The 19442-nt window shown below is 34.8% G+C and overlaps 1 protein-coding gene across 5 annotated transcripts; it reads left to right on the top strand.

Annotated features, from left to right (window-relative positions):
• Positions 1–1065: 1065 nt before the first annotated feature.
• LOC138320378 (steroidogenic factor 1-like) lies at positions 1066–17847 on the top strand. 5 transcript variants are annotated; one of them, XM_069263310.1, is made up of 6 exons: positions 1066–1117; positions 4521–5504; positions 11571–11750; positions 12308–12786; positions 13078–13336; positions 13674–17847. In XM_069263310.1, the coding sequence occupies exons 2-6, from the start codon at positions 4523–4525 to the stop codon at positions 13928–13930; spliced, it is 2157 nt and encodes a 718-aa protein (XP_069119411.1). In that variant the 5' UTR covers positions 1066–1117; positions 4521–4522; the 3' UTR covers positions 13931–17847. The 5 variants fall into 5 exon arrangements, with proteins under 5 accessions (XP_069119411.1, XP_069119407.1, XP_069119408.1 ...); XM_069263306.1 differs by lacking the exon at positions 1066–1117 and adding an exon at positions 2916–3036; XM_069263307.1 differs by lacking the exon at positions 1066–1117 and adding an exon at positions 3110–3249.
• The last annotated feature ends 1595 nt before the right edge of the window (positions 17848–19442 follow it).

The raw sequence follows: 19442 nt of genomic DNA, 5'->3' as shown, positions 1-19442 counted from the left end.
TATGTGCCTCTCATTATAGGTACATTGTAAGTGCCTCTCGTTATAGGTACATTGTAAGTGCCTCTCATTATAGGTACATTGTAAGTGCCTCTCATTATAGGTACATTGCATGTGCCTCTCATTATACATATGTAGCTACATTGTATGTGCCTCTCATTATAGGTACGTTGTAAGTGCCTCTCGTTATAGGTACATTGTAAGTGCCTCTCATTATAGGTACATTGTAAGTGCCTCTCATTATAGGTACATTGTAAGTGCCTCTCATTATAGGTACATTGTAAGTGCCTCTCATTATAGGTACATTGTATGTGCCTCTCATTATAGGTACATTGTAAGTGCCTCTCATTATAGGTACATTGTAAGTGCCTCTCATTATAGGTACATTGCATGTGCCTCTCATTATACATATGTAGCTACATTGTATGTGCCTCTCATTATGGGTACATTGTAAGTGCCTCTCATTATAGGTACATTGCATGTGCCTCTCATTATAGGTACATTACATGTGCCTCTCATTATACATATGTAGCTACATTGTAAGTGCCTCTCATTATAGGTACATTGTAAGTGCCTCTCATTATCGGTACATTGTAAGTACCTCTCATTATAGGTACATTGTAAGTGCCTCTCATTATAGGTACATTATAGGTGCCTCTTTTGATAGGTTGATATTTCCGTGTTACCAGCAGCCAAAGCAGACAGTACATGTTCGTTTTAACACTAGATAGTTTTTACTAAATCATTTCTTATTGCATTTTAGATTCTAATTTCTAAAACTCGGAAAACTGTTCACAGTATCCAAACTGCTATCGGGACTCCATATCTCAGCCTTAAAATATATTGTGGAATTAAAGAATTACCTGAGCAAGTAGCCATGAGACCTACAATGTAGGTCGTATGTTAATTGTATATCTATATGACAATCTGAAAGGTATGCCCTTGGTGGCGGTACCGTTCATATTTTTTTGAAGGTCGTTATAGATTTGTCCTTGACGCGAACTTGACAATGTCATCCACCCCGTGTGTCGCTATCACCACTACTAAGGGGATATCAATATAAACTATACGGTTACGTCTGTACGGGCGGTATCAGTTGGTGTGCAACAGCTAATACCAGGTAAGTACTCGAACTGTTCATGTAAATTGAGGGGGGATTGGGGAGGGTAAGAAGGGTCTCAGTATTGAGAAGATACAATGTAGCTTAAATATCGTTATTTTTAAGAAATCATCGTGACGGGATCAAGATTCTTCATTATCAATTTTTATCTTTTTTATTTCTCATTTAATGAAAATGCAACAATTAAATATATTTGGTTTCACTTGAACAGGTACAATTAGATATTTTATATTTTAGAGAAACAGCTATAAAATAGAACAAAAATAAATTCAATAACTTTTCTAGATGATACGGTGTATGATATAGGACGTGCCAGGTTGCTAATTGGAGGGGTCGATGATAACCGGTTTACACGGAGAAACAATCACTGATCTATGGACATAACCTGGCAAATACTATGTGAATTTCTAACTCAGATAACTCAAATCAGAAAGGCAAACGATAATGTGTTTGAATATATGTCCCACGCATGTGTCGGAGAAACCTTAATCGCATTCTTTGTATTTGGTGGATGGACTGATGAGTATATATGACAGTCATGTGATTTTTTTAAAGAAATATGAGATTTGAAAAAAAAAATATTTTAAAAATCGGGATATTTACTATAAAACTGTTTTATAGTAAATGTTCCGATTTTTTTAGATAATTTTTCAAATCTCGTATTTTCTAAAAAAAAATCACATGACTGTCATAAAGATCGTTCTGTAACCTTTTTAAAGCCATGGTGAGACCACATCTGGAATATGCATCTACCGTCTGGACAACAAATACGAAAAAAAAAAAAAAAAAAAAAACCAAAAATCACACTTGAGAAAGTACAGAGGCGTGCAACAAAACTCAACAAAACTGTACGAAACAAATCTTACCCAGAACGGCTACTAGATTTAGGACTGCCAACCCTAGAATACAGACGTCTCAGGAGTGATATGGTGGAAGTATACAGAATTCTGAACGACATAGACAAATGTGATAAAAATAAATTACTTCCCCAAAGTCATACTCAAACAAGAGGTCATAGTAAAAAACTTGTCAAGGGACGTTCCAGACTTAACACCAGGAAAAGAGTAGTAAATCAATGGAACTCTTTACCTGAAAATGTCATATCATCAGAAACTTTAAACCAGTTTAAGTCAAGACTAAACAGCCATTGGAAATTCAAGCAAGAGAAGTTCAACCCTACCTGCTATGAGAACATACAAACGCCAAACAATATGAACAATATTCAAATGGGTCAGAGATGCCTACGGCATATTTAAAGACCTCGACGATAGGTAACAGGTTACAGGTATGTATACTCATCAGTCCATCCACCAAATACAAAAACATGTATGACAACATCCATTTTCATTGAATTGGCCCCCTGTGAAAAATATAGGAAAAAGATAGTTTCTTTGTTTTCAGTGTTTAAAATAATCTATAAATATACAATGTGTACATTTAAAAAGAAAGTATATCGGACAAGATTATTGTTAATAGCAGAAATTTAGATAGTATTCTAACTATCTAAATTTATATGTTAATAACCAAACGGATTTTATTTTCTGTGGTGAGATGTAAGAAAAAAAGGACAGAAAACCCTAAATTTTAGGAACACAAATTGTGTTTTTCTTCTAAATATTTGACATGCCTTAATTTGTGAGAGATCTTCCTCTCAGAAGCAGAGCAAATGGTGTCCTAATGTATACTTTCCTCGTTTATCTTATAGGCCTAAAATTAATCATTAATTGACACCGCGCACCTGCTGAATACCGTAGTAGGGGAGACAACTCGTGATTTTAATTTTACACATTCTTCGCGGAGTAATACTCTCTACGTAAAAATTGATTTCAGTCATATGGCGTCCAAATACACATAAATGGCCGCCATTGTGAAAATCTGACAAACCTGTCAAGAAAAATAGGAAACAGCACATCAATGTGGTAAGTAGCTGACTAATACAATGGGAATTGTGTTGCTAAATGAGAGGGGCGTGGAGAACCGAAAGAATCAGTGAAGGACGTTTCAGAGGGTGCAAGGTCATGGCCGAAGAGCATCGAAACCAAGCACGGGTATCTTGAAAGCATATGAAAACATACGAGTCACATGAGTAAATGATTATGGAGTAGTTACGAAGACATCTCAATCAGTATGTAGTGAGTTCATCTTCACGGAAGATTAATCGCGTTACTTAACTCGGAGAGGGGTATTTTTTCTTCCGCTTTGTTTTCAAACAAAGACCACATGTGCGTGCTGATATTCCGACAACACACGGGAGGGTCTATTTTTGTCCGTCCCAAACAGTAAACTGGCTTTGGAAAATAGTTTTTATGTGAAATATCAAGTTATCTTAGTAAGGTTTATTGAAGTTTTTGAAATATTGTTGATCTTGCGGTGACACACACCTCGCATCACGTGTCCATGTGTGTCCACCGGTGGTCAGTTTGGACTCACGACTCGACCTTGACAGCGACGCCGATATTCGGCCTTGTAACGAAAACAAACCCATTCTCTCGATGTTTTGAAAATAATCTAGTGAATTTAAACGATCTAATGTTGTTTTTTTTACTTTGTTATCTATGGCGAAATACATGCTTATGAAATAAATAAACCCCAAAACATTAAAATGAGATTTATTAAATTAATTTATTACCATAATATGATACTATTGCATGTAGTTTAACCCTAATTTATTACCATAATATGATACTATTGCATGTAGTTTAACTTCAGTTTCTTGTGTTTAATCACTTTATCTTCATACCAGAATAAGATGAACTAGTTGTCTTTGATATAATCTTATAAATTTTGCTTGCATTTCTTGGTTGGCTTGAGACAATTGAATCTATAAAACATGAAGAAATTCATTAATTTACTGATAATTTTCTATCGTTATTTTACATTTAATGATATATACTTTGTAACTTTCAGAGTTTCAATCCAGTCATAACTTTTGGTTAACTTACCTGAGTGTTATTTAGGAAAATACAATTTAGGCCATGCAAAAAAAATTTGTGTTTCCAGTAATCTGACCGACCCTTCAAAATCAGTGCCTACTCAAAACTTTGTATCAATTTTGTTCCTCAAGCAATCAAATAACAACCTAAATTTTGTTTGGTTTTGCACAAAATCAGGAATTTTGGTACAAATTCTGTAAATTTAAGACCCCAATAATCCCCTGGGAATCAAATCCATCATTTATATAAGGTTGAATACATTTTTAAAGACTAATTCGTTTTTTGCTGCAAATAACTTGGATGAGGAGAACAAATATTTCAAAAAAAAAAAAATCTCTACCTACCAACCATTCATTTTTAAAGATTGTTAACAGAAACAGGATTTTTTTTTTATTTGGGCTTTAGTCTTCAAAGGGTCCAACTGTAAGTTAAAAAGTGAGATAAGTAACAGTAAAATTTATTTATTTCAGACATGAGTGGGCTTAATGAAGTGACCATTTCTCCAGTGCTTCTTCAGGCCATATCGCAGACTCTCACCTCGACCAAAGACCGGCACACCGTCAGCATGCAGCCAAACATCAACGTCAAGCAAGAGATGATGGAAGACCTCCAAGCAGCAGGGGCTCACTCTGTTGGTCATATACTTCAGGGTATGAATGAACCTGTCTCAGAACAATCGCGCCTACATTCCAGATCTGTTTCATCCGATATAGACGGTAGCTGTGAAAGTCCAGGTCAGGTATTTTCTCCTGAAGGCATGAACATTTCTTCAGAAAACATTAAGAGCATGTTAAAATGGAAGATTGACCAGTTACATCAACAGAATGTGCTGAACAGTGCTATACAACAAGTTCAGGAAGAGGCTAGACTGCAGGAGCAGGAAAACAATACAGCTGGTCGAGACACCATCTTAATTACCTCAAACTCTGGTGGAGATCTAAGTATGGTAAATGTGTTATCAGCCTTAGCTTCTCAACATTTGAAATCTACAGGAGCAGACAAAGAGGCCAAAAATGATGAATGCCCTGCAGAGACAGTAAATGTTTCCCAAACTCATAACGTCGCCCCCGTGCAGACAAAGGAGGCAGATACTCTGGAACAAGAGAAACAGATGATAATATGTTATCAAGACAACAACGGTCAGGTGAATGTTCCGTCACCAATAAATGATGTGGTAGTCTCTGATGCGGGCGGTCAGCCTGTCGGCATGCTGATAGAACAGGACGGACAAAGATTTTACATGCATAATACCTCCACGGACAAATCTAGTAATGTAGGTCTTGACCGATCGTCACCTGCCGTAAAGCAATTCCGATACACAGAGGATGGCAATTTCACTATAGTAAATGAAAGTGCCCCAGTGGAAGTAATATCTTCGATGCCAAGTAGGGACTCTGGTCTACCCCCAGACCCTTCCATGGGACCATGTCCGATTTGTGGGGATGCAATATCAGGTAAGATAAATGGGAATAATAAGTTAATTATATATAATTAGAATGGATTTCATGAGGACATGTGTTTCATTGTGATTTCAAAGAGCTTGACAGAATTATTGTCTAAGTGGAATTATTGCTATCTTTAGATTGTTTACATATTTAATGTATTTGCCCTTATATATACCGTATTTTCCCTATTAAGATTGCCTCCTCTAATAAGGGCACCCCAATTTTTTTTGCTGAAAAAATCAACGAATTTCATGCAATTTTTGTCAGATTGTGACGATTTGTCTTTGCACTGAGATGCTAATAAAATACTGTTTCACATCAGTCTGATGCTAAACAGATATTTGATCATCTTGTAAAGTACTAAATTTAATGCATTGGACAACTTAGGACATTTTTCCAAGTGTTTACACATATTGTTCTTATTGGTATTTCCCTTCTGCCACAAAACGAAAGTAGCGATCAAAAGCATTGTCTGCCATTTTGTGTACACATGGTAAACAAACAGGCTGACATGAAATGCCAAAATTCTGTGAAACAGACACATAATCACATTTAACCAATGTTAGATACTTCTGGAACATACATTTCTTCATAATTATGTAATTTCCAGTCTGCGACTTTAAGCACTAGTCGGGGATCCGATGCCCATGACTAGTAATTTTACAGCCGAACTAGTGCCAATTGTAATGAACTAGTACGATTCATGGGATTATTGGCTCCCCACCCAATTAAAATGGGTAAATACTATATTTACAAATTAAATATGGTGGTCAATTGCATATTTCAACACATTTTAGTGCATTATAATGTATGCAATTATTTCAGTCCTGATGCATCATTTTGTGAGAATTTGCGTTTGTAATTTAAATAGGTCAAGAATCGTACACTGATCATGACAGAAGTGCTGAAGCTAAACAACTTTATATTTAATTTGGACTAGTGATTAAATAGTCGGACTAATACAATTTTGGGGTTTATTTGTCCAAATGACTAGCAGCGAAAAATATTAACGTCACAGACTGAATTTCAATACTTACTTGACTTCAAAACGTAAGCTGGTTATAGTAAGTTTAAGAAAAATACGAAACTAAAAGCAAGATGTCAAACCATCTACAAATGGTCTCAAATAACCCCCCTCGGACATTTAGCAGTGCCCTGCGCCCTTATTAGGGAAAATACAGTAGATTGACATATGTAAGTATATATATAGTCCAAACAGGGTTCTCGTTAAAAGCCGGTTGCCAACAAAAACAGCCGTCTATTTCCTTGTTTACAACAGGTTATTTATGTCAGAAATAAGTATTGTCAACCACGGGACCTGTACATGTGACCCCCAGCATCCACCTATAATAATTTTCAACCATCTAAAATAAAACTTCGTGAGAACCCTGTGCAGGGGATTTAATTCTTAACTTATTCACATGTATTACTTAAGGAAATTAAATTTTCGTATAGTTTCGAAAGTAAATTGTCAAAATTGATAATATAATATTCTAGACAAATCTCTTTGTAAATATATATTAAAGCCCCTTTTTTAATTGGAATAATTCATGTACCACCTGATATCTGATATTAAACTTTTGTGCACTACTAGCTATATATAGTATCTCCAGTGATGGTGGAACATATATGAACCTCTGTAATCTTCCCACTAAAATCATGAAGCTATATGTCATTCAATGGCACTATATGTCATTCAATGGCACTATATGTCATTCCATGACGCTTTATGTCATTCCATGAGGCTATATGTCATTCCATGAGGCTATATGTCATTCAATGGCGCTATATGTCATTCAATGGCACTATATGTCATTCCATGACGCTTTATGTCATTCCATGAGGCTATATGTCATTCCATGAGGCTATATGTCATTCAATGGCGCTATATGTCATTCAATGGCACTATATGTCATTCCATGACGCTTTATGTCATTCCATGAGGCTATATGTCATTCCATGAGGCTATATGTCATTCCATGGCGCTATATGTCATTCAATGGCACTATATGTCATTCCATGACGCTTTATGTCATTCCATGATGCTATATGTCATTCCATGACGCTATATGTCATTCCATGAGGCTATATGTCATTCAATGGCGCTATATGTCATTCAATGGCGCTATATGTCATTCCATGACACTATATGTCATTCCATGACGCTATATGACGCTATATAATTCCATTACGTTATATGTCATTCCATGACGTTATATTCCATGACGCTATGTCATTCCATGACGCTATATGTCATTCCATGAGGCTATATGTCATTCCATGACGCTATATGTCATTCCATGACGTTATGTCATTCCATGACGTTATATGTCATTCCATGACGCTATATGTCATTCCATGACGTTAAATGTCATTCCATGATGCTATATGTCATTCCATGACACTATATGTCATTCCATGACGTTAAATGTCATTCCATGACGCTATATGTCATTCCATGACGCTATATGTCATTCCATCATTCCATGACGCTATATGTCATTCCATGACGCTATATGTCATTCCATGACGCTATATGTCATTCCATGACGCTATATGTCATTCAATGGTGCTATATGCAGCGTGCCCCATTACGTACAGGTGTACGTGATTCACGCATCAAAAGTAATATGCACGTACACAAATTGGAAGCAGAGGGTACACTGCACGTACGATAAAATGGGAGTAAAAGCTAATAAAATGGGTGTAAAAACTGAAAACAGTTGTTATATATAATTTATATATTAAAACTGTCGGAAGAAATGACGAGACAATATCGTCCTAATCCTCTGTAAGCTGGTTGCTACAGGCGATTTCCCTGCATTTTGATTGGCTGATCATGACGACCCATCGATCTAGGTTATTTCATAACCTGAATAATGTTTCGCTATTTGATTATGGGCGCTATTACACACTAAATATCGTAAGGCGTAACACCAGTGGTGTTAACTTGTCCGATGTTGTAAACATGGAGCCGTCTAAAAAGCGTACGATTAGCGATTTCTTTGCGTGTCCTTATATCACCAAAGAAAATCCCTGAATGAAACATCGTCTGAAAACGTAGATCAATGTAAGAAACGAGTAAAAAAGTTCCAATCCCAGTGTTTATGATGATTTGATTGGAAACAGTTAACACTATTTAAGTTCTTTAAAATCTACAGCTTTGAGCCTTTCAATGTCATTTTTGCAGCATGATATCCGATGAATTGGAATTAGAAATGAAAGTAAAATTGCCCTTATGTCACCCAAGGAGTCGATAATTGAATATACTTAAATGTGTCATTGTCTTATGATAAAAGCTTGATGAAATGCTTCATATTTGTTAAAATTTTGCTTGTACCCCAAGATTTATGCTTGTACCCCTCAAATTTTCTGAGGAGGGGTACACTTAACCCCTGATGAGAGAAAGTCAGGGGGAACGCTGTATATGTCATTCCATAACGCTATATGTCATTCCATGACGCTATATATCATTCCATGACGTTATATGTCATTCCATGATGCTATATGTCATTCCATGACGCTATATGTCATTCCATGAGGCTATATGTCATTCCATGACACTATATGTCATTCCATGACGTTATATGTCATTCCATTACGCTATATGTCATTCCATGACGCTATATATCATTCCATGACGCTATATATCATTCCATGACGTTATATGTCATTCCATGACGCTATATGTCATTCCATGAGCCTATATGTCATTCCATGAGGCTATATGTCATTCAATGGCGCTATATGTCATTCCATGAGGCTATATGTCATTCAATGGCGCTATATGTCATTCAATGGCACTATATGTCATTCCATGACACTATATGTTATTCCATGAGGCTATATGTCATTCAATGGCGCTATATGTCATTCCATGACACTATATGTCATTCCATGACGCTATATGACGCTATATCATTCCATGACGTTATATGTCATTCCATGACGCTATATGTCATTCCATGACGCTATATGTCATTCCATGACGTTAATCGCATTCCATGATGCTATATTTACACTTGCTAGGCTTGGTCACTATACGCTAATACTAGCCGATTTTGTTTACCATAACTGCATGGTAACATTGAACTTTGAACTTGCGTAAGGAAATGTTCTGTGCAACGTAAAAGGACTACTTTTTTAAAAAAGAAACACATGGCTTTGTTTACATTTTGACGCAACATTACGTGTATATTGTTGTTTATCATAAAATTTTGGAAAAAAGTAAACAATATATACATGTTTTATATTTATATATGATTCAAACAATTTTTAAATTAACAATTGTATAAAGAAACGGAAAAATATCCCGACCGGGGCGACGTGCTTTCATTTTTGTTAAAAATGATGGGTGTCAAATGTAAACATTACCTCTGTGCCTATGTTCGTCCTACGATCGAGTCTTTGGGGTAGACGGGTGTGAGACCCTGTGATAGAGGTCAGTTATAAACATATCCTCTTGTCTTTGTTCTTTGAGTATTTAATCATGTGTATTATAAAACATGCACCGCTAATAATCCACGTGTTGACAGTTCCGCGTCACCACAAATTTATACATTGCATCCATCGAACACAAGTGAATTTGTTTTATCTATCGATGGCAATATGGATCTAAGCGTAGATTATATAATCACATGGCTCCCAAGGATGTAAAACCGTCAAGTCAGACGACAATTCAAACACATTGAGCTACTTGAAAATCGGTATTCCACAACTTCGGCAAACTCCAGTGTGTAAGCGTGCGTCAGCTTCGCCTCGCTGCACAATAACGGCCACCGAGTTCACACATGTGGCCGAGTACAAATTCTTTATGTTATTACGCTATATATTAACTTTTAGCAAAATTGAATATATATTTAAAGTTCTGATCTAATTAAATAAAATTATCTCTGAAATTTACTTTGTTTGTCATGTTTATTTTACACTAAAATATTGAACTTTTTTGTCGTCGCGGATGAATAATTCTACCTTACGTGAAGCGTCATCATTCGCTGTTCAATTGAGTAAGCTCCTCCCACTTTTGACCGACTTTTATTGAATAATTACGTCACTTTCAAATGACGATTTTATTGCATAAAATATAAATAAAAAGTCGTGTGAGTGTAAATATAGGGATTGGATTTCGTTTTTATGTTAACCATGCTTGTATGGAGCAATTCCTCTAAGAATATATTCAATATGGGGCGCTAACGCGCCCCATAGAATATATTCTTAGAGGAATTGCTCCATACAAGCATGGTTAACATAAAAACGAAATCCAATCCCTATATATGTCATTCCATGACGCTATATGTCATTCCATGACGTTATATGTCATTCCATGACGCTATATGTCATTCCATGACGCTATATGTCATTCCATGACGCTATATGTCATTCCATGACGCTATATGTCATTCCATGACGTTATATGTCATTCCATGACGCTATATGTCATTCCATGACGCTATATGTCATTCAATGGCGCTATATGTCATTCCATGACGCTATGTCATTCCATGACGCTATATGACGCTATATCATTCCATGACGTACATGTCATTCCATGACGCTATATGTCATTCCATGACGTTAAATGTCATTCCATGAGGCTATGTCATTCCATGACACTATATGTCATTCCATGACGTTATATGTCATTCCATGAAACAATAATTCAGTACAAATTAAACGTTATCAGGTATCACATGGTACAGGGGTTTCATTATCTTTCAGGAGAGGCGGTACAATTGCGATTTCAGGGGGTACTTTTCTATACCATCTGTACGCTATCTAATGTAATTTAGCCCAAATCAGGCGGTACCACAGCCAGGTTCAACCGGCAAAAAGTACCGGGTACCGCCTTATATTGAAACCCCTGGGTACATGAATTAATTGCATTAGAAAAATTGTGAAATTTGTTGAAACTGAAATTATTATAATGATTTAGAATCACAGTACTTAGTTGATTAAACAAATATTATCATTGATGGATGCCATGAATAGAATGTTAATTGATCTTGTTAGTGATGGTGGTTTATTATTAAATATTATATGTTGATATTTTACAATACTAACATAACCTATTTTCAGGTTATCATTATGGAATATTCACATGTGAAAGCTGTAAAGGATTTTTCAAAAGAACTGTACAAAACAAAAAAACATTCGCTTGTCATCGAAAAGGAGATTGTGAAATAACAAAGTTAAGTCGAAAGAAGTGCCCAGCATGTCGGTTTGCCAAATGTATTATCCACGGTATGAAACTTGAAGGTAAGTGGGGGAAAAGCTAATCACTTTAATTTATTTCAATTCAGTATTGTCGCTAATAAAGTTCAAATGCTGAACTTTCATTTCTCAACATTGGATGTGTATGTTGCAAACATTGCCTTCGCTAGTTGGCTATTTATATAGCTATATAAGGCGGGCTTGTATATATATGATATTGTTAAAAATGTCAATAAAAACAAGACGAGAGTACTCTAGAGTAGTCAACCAGTTAAAATACATACAGTTTGCAACCATTTACAAACATTTCCTGATCATGCTTTAGTAATTATAAGATTAAGGTTTATGTTTCATTCATTGCGTCAGACCATAATTGTAGCATGTATCATCATGATCATCTGAAAAGAATTAGAAGCAAAGTCTATTAACCAATTAAAGAAACCTATATGTACGAATTATTTTTTATTGTCTTCTTTTTATCTTTAAATAATGACCTTATATCTGTTTATTGATTACATGTAGTTATTTTAATTATTTTAATGATATAACTATTATATAGAGTGTAAGTCCACTTCTCATGTGATTGTACTGTTTTGTACCAGCTATCAGACATGACAGGATGAGAGGGGGAAGAAGTAGTTACGACGGCTGTTCTCCACATGGACGACCAAAAGTCTATCCCTTGGAGCTCACTCCAGGCCAAAAAGCACTGAGACGCGCTTCTAGTTCTCATCGCAAAGTAGCATCAAGTTCCAACCATATGAACAGTGCATTAGAAAATGTGCATGTGACTTTGCCCACTGGTGAAGATATATCAGGGAGTCAACTAATGGCAATTCTTAATCGCAATGGAAAGACAGCTCCAGAAGAAACTATCAAGCCATTTGTTCCTCATCTGTTAACGGAAATTATGAACGTTGAATCCTATTTATGTGATGACGAAAATCAAGCAGATTTTCCAGCAGATCGTTTGTCAGAAAACGATCCAACTTTTATGTTGTCCCTGCTGCAACTAGCAGAGCTTCGCCTGTACAAGTTGGTGCGTTGGGCTCGTAATCTGCCTCAGTTCAGTTCTATAGGGGTAAGTACATACACAGCCATACAGCTAGTAGGAATTTTATCTGATTATAACAGTAAAATAGTTTTGGATGATAATGTTTGAGTATATGCATGTAAATCTTCAAGATACATTTTATCACAATGACAATATGCTACAATAATCAAACAGACTGCTTATGATCTGCACTCCTTTGTAAAATACTGATTCTGGTATGTATTCATCTGTTATATACTGCTAACGGAACATCTGAATAATAAATTAATTTGTTTAATTGATGACTATAATCTCTGTACTGAATATTTCCTTTAACAGACGGATGACCAGATCTTACTGCTACAGAACTGCTGGGCAGACTTGTTACTATTTAACTGCTGTATGCGGTCGATACAGAGCACAACAGAAATATTCCTACCAATGGGCAAGTCCATTGACATGGAGAAGGCCGCAAAACTGGGGCATGGTGCAGATGATATCGTGTCCCGACTTCTGGCTATTACTGACCAGCTAAGACGACTACAGGTCGACCAGTATGAGTTTGTGGCTCTGAAAGTTCTCATGCTCATTACACCAGGTTTGTCTGAAACTTCCTTTTCTCTATTAAGGGGAGACCACTCATAAAAATAAATAAAGTTTTGGGGAAAAAATGCTTCGAAGGTTGCAGCAAGCTTATTGTCAGTTTACAAGTTACAGCGGTATTGATTTTAAATAAATATAAAAAATGTAAAGAAACAAAAAAAGAAAAAAAACTGATATTAGATGTGAAAGTTCTTTGACCTGAAATATTCGGGTTATATTATAGCATCATTTATACAATTTTTTTTATTTTTTTTCTCAAAGTCATTCCTTCCAAAGGAAATGAAAGTATCTTTAGGTACACGATTTTGTGAATTTGTGTTATATGTTTACAGATGTGAAGGGCCTGAAGGAGCCAGGTAAAGCCCAGGAGCATCAGGACGCTATCTGTGAGGCTCTAGGTCTCTACACTAACTCACATTACCCACAACACAATAACAAATTCGGAGAAATGCTCCTACGACTTCCCGAAATCTCGCGCGTCAGTATGATCGGCAAGGAGATTCTAAACACAGTCATGCCACCAGAGTTCACTTCCTGTGGTCTTCTGTTTGAACTTCTCAAGGGTGATGGTCTCAAGGATGAAACGTAGAATGTTTGATTGAAATCTCAGATATCAAATGATACAATCATAAAAGTGCTGTACAAGGTATTCGGTAAAAGGAGAAACTGTCTTCAAAGTAATTCGTAAGTTTAGAAAATATAGGACGAGAAGCTATGGATGTTTTGTGTTTAAGTCATTTCATTTACAGATTTACTATATCATCGCACATATTAGTTTCTTTTAATTGCATTTGTCTAATTATCATCATGGTATTTTTTCCATTTTTTTTTACATTTTGAGCAGATACTGATAAGTAATTACCAAATGGAATCATCACTTTTAAGTATGTTATCAAGTGTTTGTGCGCTGGATTCCTTTTTTATGATTCGATACAAATGTATGGAGTACTAGGTAATCTTTCTATGCTGTAATTTTGATAATTCTTGGAATGAAGGCAAGTATTATAAAATTGAAATTTCATAACATTAGATGCAAATAATGGGAACATTTTCAACACATTTCCTCAAATGTTTGGATAGAAAAATGGTATATTTTTTCCAACCAGTATATACTTCTTTGTTTTCGCGACATCACGTTGGTGCAATTCTATTAATTTTTTCCATTTTTTGTAATGCTCAATGAAGAAACTGTTGAATAGGTTTGGAAAATATACATTTCCATAGTGGTTCATCATTTTTACCTCTGGCATTGTTTTATTTTACCATTGTATGTCTACAATATAGATTCTTTGTTGTGCTGAACTGAATGCAGGCCCATACATTGGATTAACAGAATGCATCAAAATGGTGCTTTAAAAAAATTATTTTCTATATCTGTTTTTGAAGTATATAAATGGTTTTATTGCTATAGAAACACAAATTGATACTCTGCTGATAGCTAAATAAAAATTTATACTTAGGTGTGTTTTTTTTAAGATACATTTCTCTGGCGTTTAATAGTTAATTAGGTATTCTTTCTATTAGTAGAGCTATTTGCTTTATAATACTATAAATATATAAGCTTTCATGCAACATTTTAGGAACTTCTTAATACAGTAAACTCTTATTATGAGGCATTTTATCATGAATTAAAAATGATAAATTTAATGAAAATAAACCTCAGAAAAATTGTATTTATTCTCGGTAAATTAAGTGTCATAAGAATCGACCACAACGGAAAAAGTTAGGTTTAGAATATGTTTGGTCTTGTTAAGATGGAGATTATTGTATGTCACGAAACATGGTCACACATTGAATTTATTATGGCTATGTCAACTGGATTAAATTTTAGAAATAATACTGGTATTTTCATCTTGATTCAATTCATATTTTAATTTATATTCATTTGTTTATGATAAATCAAAGTTTTAAAGTTGTGAAATATTAAACATGAACCTTATTTTATTCTGCCAATTTTCATCTTTGTGGACCCATTATTAAATGTTTATGTAATTTTCATTCAATTAATAAATTTAGAATCTTGTAATAAAGTGATGTAAATACTAAAAGTTGTATACTTTATAAGTACCATGCCTATGTCCCCTTACAGTGGCCTTTGGGTAGTCAGATCCAAACAAACTCAGGATGTGTTCAAAGCTCAGATAAAATCAGATAAAAACCTAAACAAAACATGTTTTCATATGATATTGGAGTTGAAATTATTTTCCCCCGAAAAGAAAATAATGAAAAAATGAAATGTGTGAACTTCAGGCATGATTTTACTTGTAAGTTTATCTGTTAATTATGTTTTAGTTAGGTATGTAGTCTAAAACATTTTACTAAGGGCTGTTCCAGCAAAACATATTTTGCACCCAGGGAAGGCACTTTAAAAAATAGTATGTGCCATGGTGGGTTCAAAACAAAATCAATTCTGTGCCAGGGTGACGTTTTAATAAAATCACTTCTGTGGGTGGGTCGATCTGAAGCATTTGTAACCTCTTGAAATAAAATGCAAAATTTGTGTTTTATAATGTTCCTGTCAGTCATCCTGACTACAAAAATAACTATTTATTTAAAACATATTATATTCAATCAAACTTGGCAATAGTACAGAGAAACAGTTTTGGTAAAATACATTTGTCATCAATAGATCTTTATTTAGATTCACTGGTATTAAGTCGAGGAAAAAGTGGCATTTCACAAGCTAAGTGTGAATGTCCAGATGTCTACGCATACTCTTGCATTACCCTTGTGCAACACTTCGGTATCTTTAACAGATTTTCCACTAGTTCTAGGAAGATTGTACCTTTGTACAAATTTAGTTATAGATGCAGCACATCAAACAATAGTTCACTGCACCATAAACAGCGCAATTTTGTCCAAGGACTATTCGGTGATGCTAGAAATTAAAATATGTAAATAAAAATAGATGTTGGAACAAAACAAAAAATTAAATCGCTTCTATGCCATAGTCTCGTTCACAAAAAAAGAGATATGTGGAGGGGTCAACAAAATTGAAAATCGCTTCTATCTGTGGGTCTCCCAATTTCAAAGTGCCTTCCCCCCCTACCATATATGTTTTTCTGGAACAGCCCTAAAAAATCACCATAATGAAGTGTTATATGTGTATATCAAAAAAAATGATTTGTAATTCTGATAATATTTGAACAGAAATCATGACATGAAAATTATGCTCAAAGAAGTGGAAAGTTGAAAATCTGTTGCTCAGTAGCTTTAGATGATTTCATTCACATGTGTTTTTCTTCTTCTGTCTAACTAATCTCATGTTTCTGACAGAACATTTCTTGCATACATGTAATAACCTGCACATACATCAAAAGGCCACGTGTTCATATTAGAGTGTTGTGATGATAAACATACGTTTATTTACAATGTAATTTGTTTAGTGGATCAGATTTTGATATGCCGTATCACAATAAAACAATCCATTGACCAAATATTAACTAACAAAAACGTAGCTCTCAGATACTTTAAAAAATTCAGGTAAGTAGGTCCATTACTGGGATCCTAATAGAGTTACAGATACAGAAATTCCTCTGGTCAATTGTATTATCAAATTATTTTTTATTGACTATTTGTTTGTGGAAACCAACTTGTACACTTGACACAGGTATACTGAAGGTATCATCCTGTTATTTCTCTGGTCTAGCTTTGAACTTACATGAGAAGATGATAAAAAAGATGTGGAAACAGTTTACTTTATATTTCTCTATCACTGTTGGCTTAAGTTTGTAAATATGATAACTTACTGATTCCGAGACTTATATGTATTAAAGGTAGAAGTGACTTTCTCAAAGTAAAGGCTGTATAATAGGATATGTTCGTTGTTTAGAAATGTTTGTTGGGTAGGAATTTCTGTAGTTTCCATGGTTTAGAAATGTTCGTTGGATAGAATTTTCCATGGTTGTTGTGAAACCATGAAATTTTTATTATTCCGTTGTCTAATCATGGATGGTTTTACCCATGAAATAAAAGCTTTAATATTTGTGATTACGCCAGTGGATGTTTACCAAGTTATAGTATTTTGTTCCTACTATTGTACATAATAAATGGTAGTACATTGTACATCTCATGATTTCTGTAGATCCCACTCACTTCTTGTTTGTTTTGATTACAGTTAGAAGTGCATGTAGTTACACTGTTATCATCAGATCATTCAGTTTTTAGCCCACTATTTAACATTCAGCTTCAGCTCATCTTGTAAATATAGATTTTCTTTCTATTGACCAATACATATTACTATATGTACATTAACAGAGAGATATGTCTTACATTACATAAGATATAATGAAACAATTTTCAATGTTGTGAGTGTATGACCAACTATTTATAAAGTTTGTAGACATACTGTATGTCAGTATACAGTGTAAATATATAACACATCATCACTTGATGACAGTTACTGTCTATAAATCTTTGGATCTATGCTGGTTTTATGTGGTGTCTTATAAACCCCATAGACAAAACTTGTTATCCCTCACAGGAATAAAATGTATTAGTACCAGATGATTGTCTTTTGGTATTTTATTAGTACTCCACATCAGAAATATGAGATCCCTACGGTAATCACTGTCATTCTCTTCATCGGTCCGTCCACAATTGTTTTTCAGAGATTTTCTGAAAACTTCATGGGCCAATGATTTTGATATAACACAAGGTATTACCTGATAATATGTAGAAGTTCAAATGATTCCCGAGAAATTCAAGATGGTCATGATGACTGCATTATCGGTTACTCATGTTAGTCGGCCTAACGTAGTGAAGTTAGGCTCTGGTTTTAAAAGATGCCATGACTGATTCTTCTGATAGAGTCACAATTCAATAATTATCTAATTAATGTAAATTGAAATACATGGTATTTAGGGTACAGTGACAATAAATATGGTTGTATTTAGCTCAGAAGTGCTGGTGAGCTTATGCCATGGCGCAGTGTCCGTCCACCAACATTTCCTTTAAATCGCTACTAGTCATAGTTCTGCTGCATGGATTGTAACACAATTTGGCCAGAGACATCCTTTGTGAAAGGGGAACAGAATTTGTATAAGTATTGGCTCTGATCGCCAAATTAAAGCAGGAGGGGAGGGACCCAATACGGGAAATATAGGTATATCATTTAAATAGCTACCTGTCATATACTTGTCTGAGAACTTAACAAGTTTGACCACAAAAATTCTCTAGAGAAGGGAAAGAGAAACTTGTATAATTCTTGGCATTGACCCCTAGAGCAGAAATGGTGGGCCCGATTGGGAAATTGGAGGAAAATCTTTAAAATCCTCCAGAAACAATGATTCTGTATACAAACCATTACTGGGCATAAACCAGGTGAGCGATTCAGGCCATTTGAGCCTCTTATTTTGAAGAGGACTGGGGAACCAAAATGACCACGTACTGTGGCCCTTATAAAAGGTGAAATTTCCAAATCGTCCAATTTTAATTTTGACTCCAAATTCAATACCAAACTGTTGCAACGAAATTCTTCAATATGTTGTCAAATGAATGTTTCTATGTACACGTATTTTTCTAGTTTTAATGTTTTTCTGCGTTATACTTTCTTTATACATATCTTGTAAAAGGTGTTTCCAGTACCGAACATTCCTCTGGCTTGATTTTTCAGAGAAAGGAATTTATATAAGCTCTAAGCTTGTTTTCCGATCCCGAAATGTGTTTATTTACTGTATTATATATATATATATATATATATATATATATAATATATATATATATCCTTATATGAATAAAATACTGTTTAAACTAAAGTTCATATAGTAAGGGTAGGCTATTATATTTTACCAAAGCCATAAGCAGCCACTTGTTCTGAAATACACCACTCTGTTCTCAAGTTATCGTCTGGAAACCTGCAACGGCACATTTGAATTATTTTCACTTGATATTTAACATCATAATAATTAATTTTCTCTTTGTTTCTGGCTTTCTGATTGGCCTTTTCATTTTTTTTCTTTTCCACGATGAAAAAAAAATCAGAGAATGGCGCGAAAACCGGACGTTATCTTGACGTCACAATAGAAACATTGACGTTGCGTATTGATTTGGAAAAAATAGTCCCTTGGGAAAAATCATTGGAATCGTACGTGTAAACGTAT

Source organism: Argopecten irradians, chromosome 4 (genome assembly GCF_041381155.1).
Source record: "Argopecten irradians isolate NY chromosome 4, Ai_NY, whole genome shotgun sequence".
Classification (NCBI taxonomy): domain Eukaryota; kingdom Metazoa; phylum Mollusca; class Bivalvia; order Pectinida; family Pectinidae; genus Argopecten; species Argopecten irradians.
This window is presented reverse-complemented; position numbering and strand designations above follow the sequence as displayed.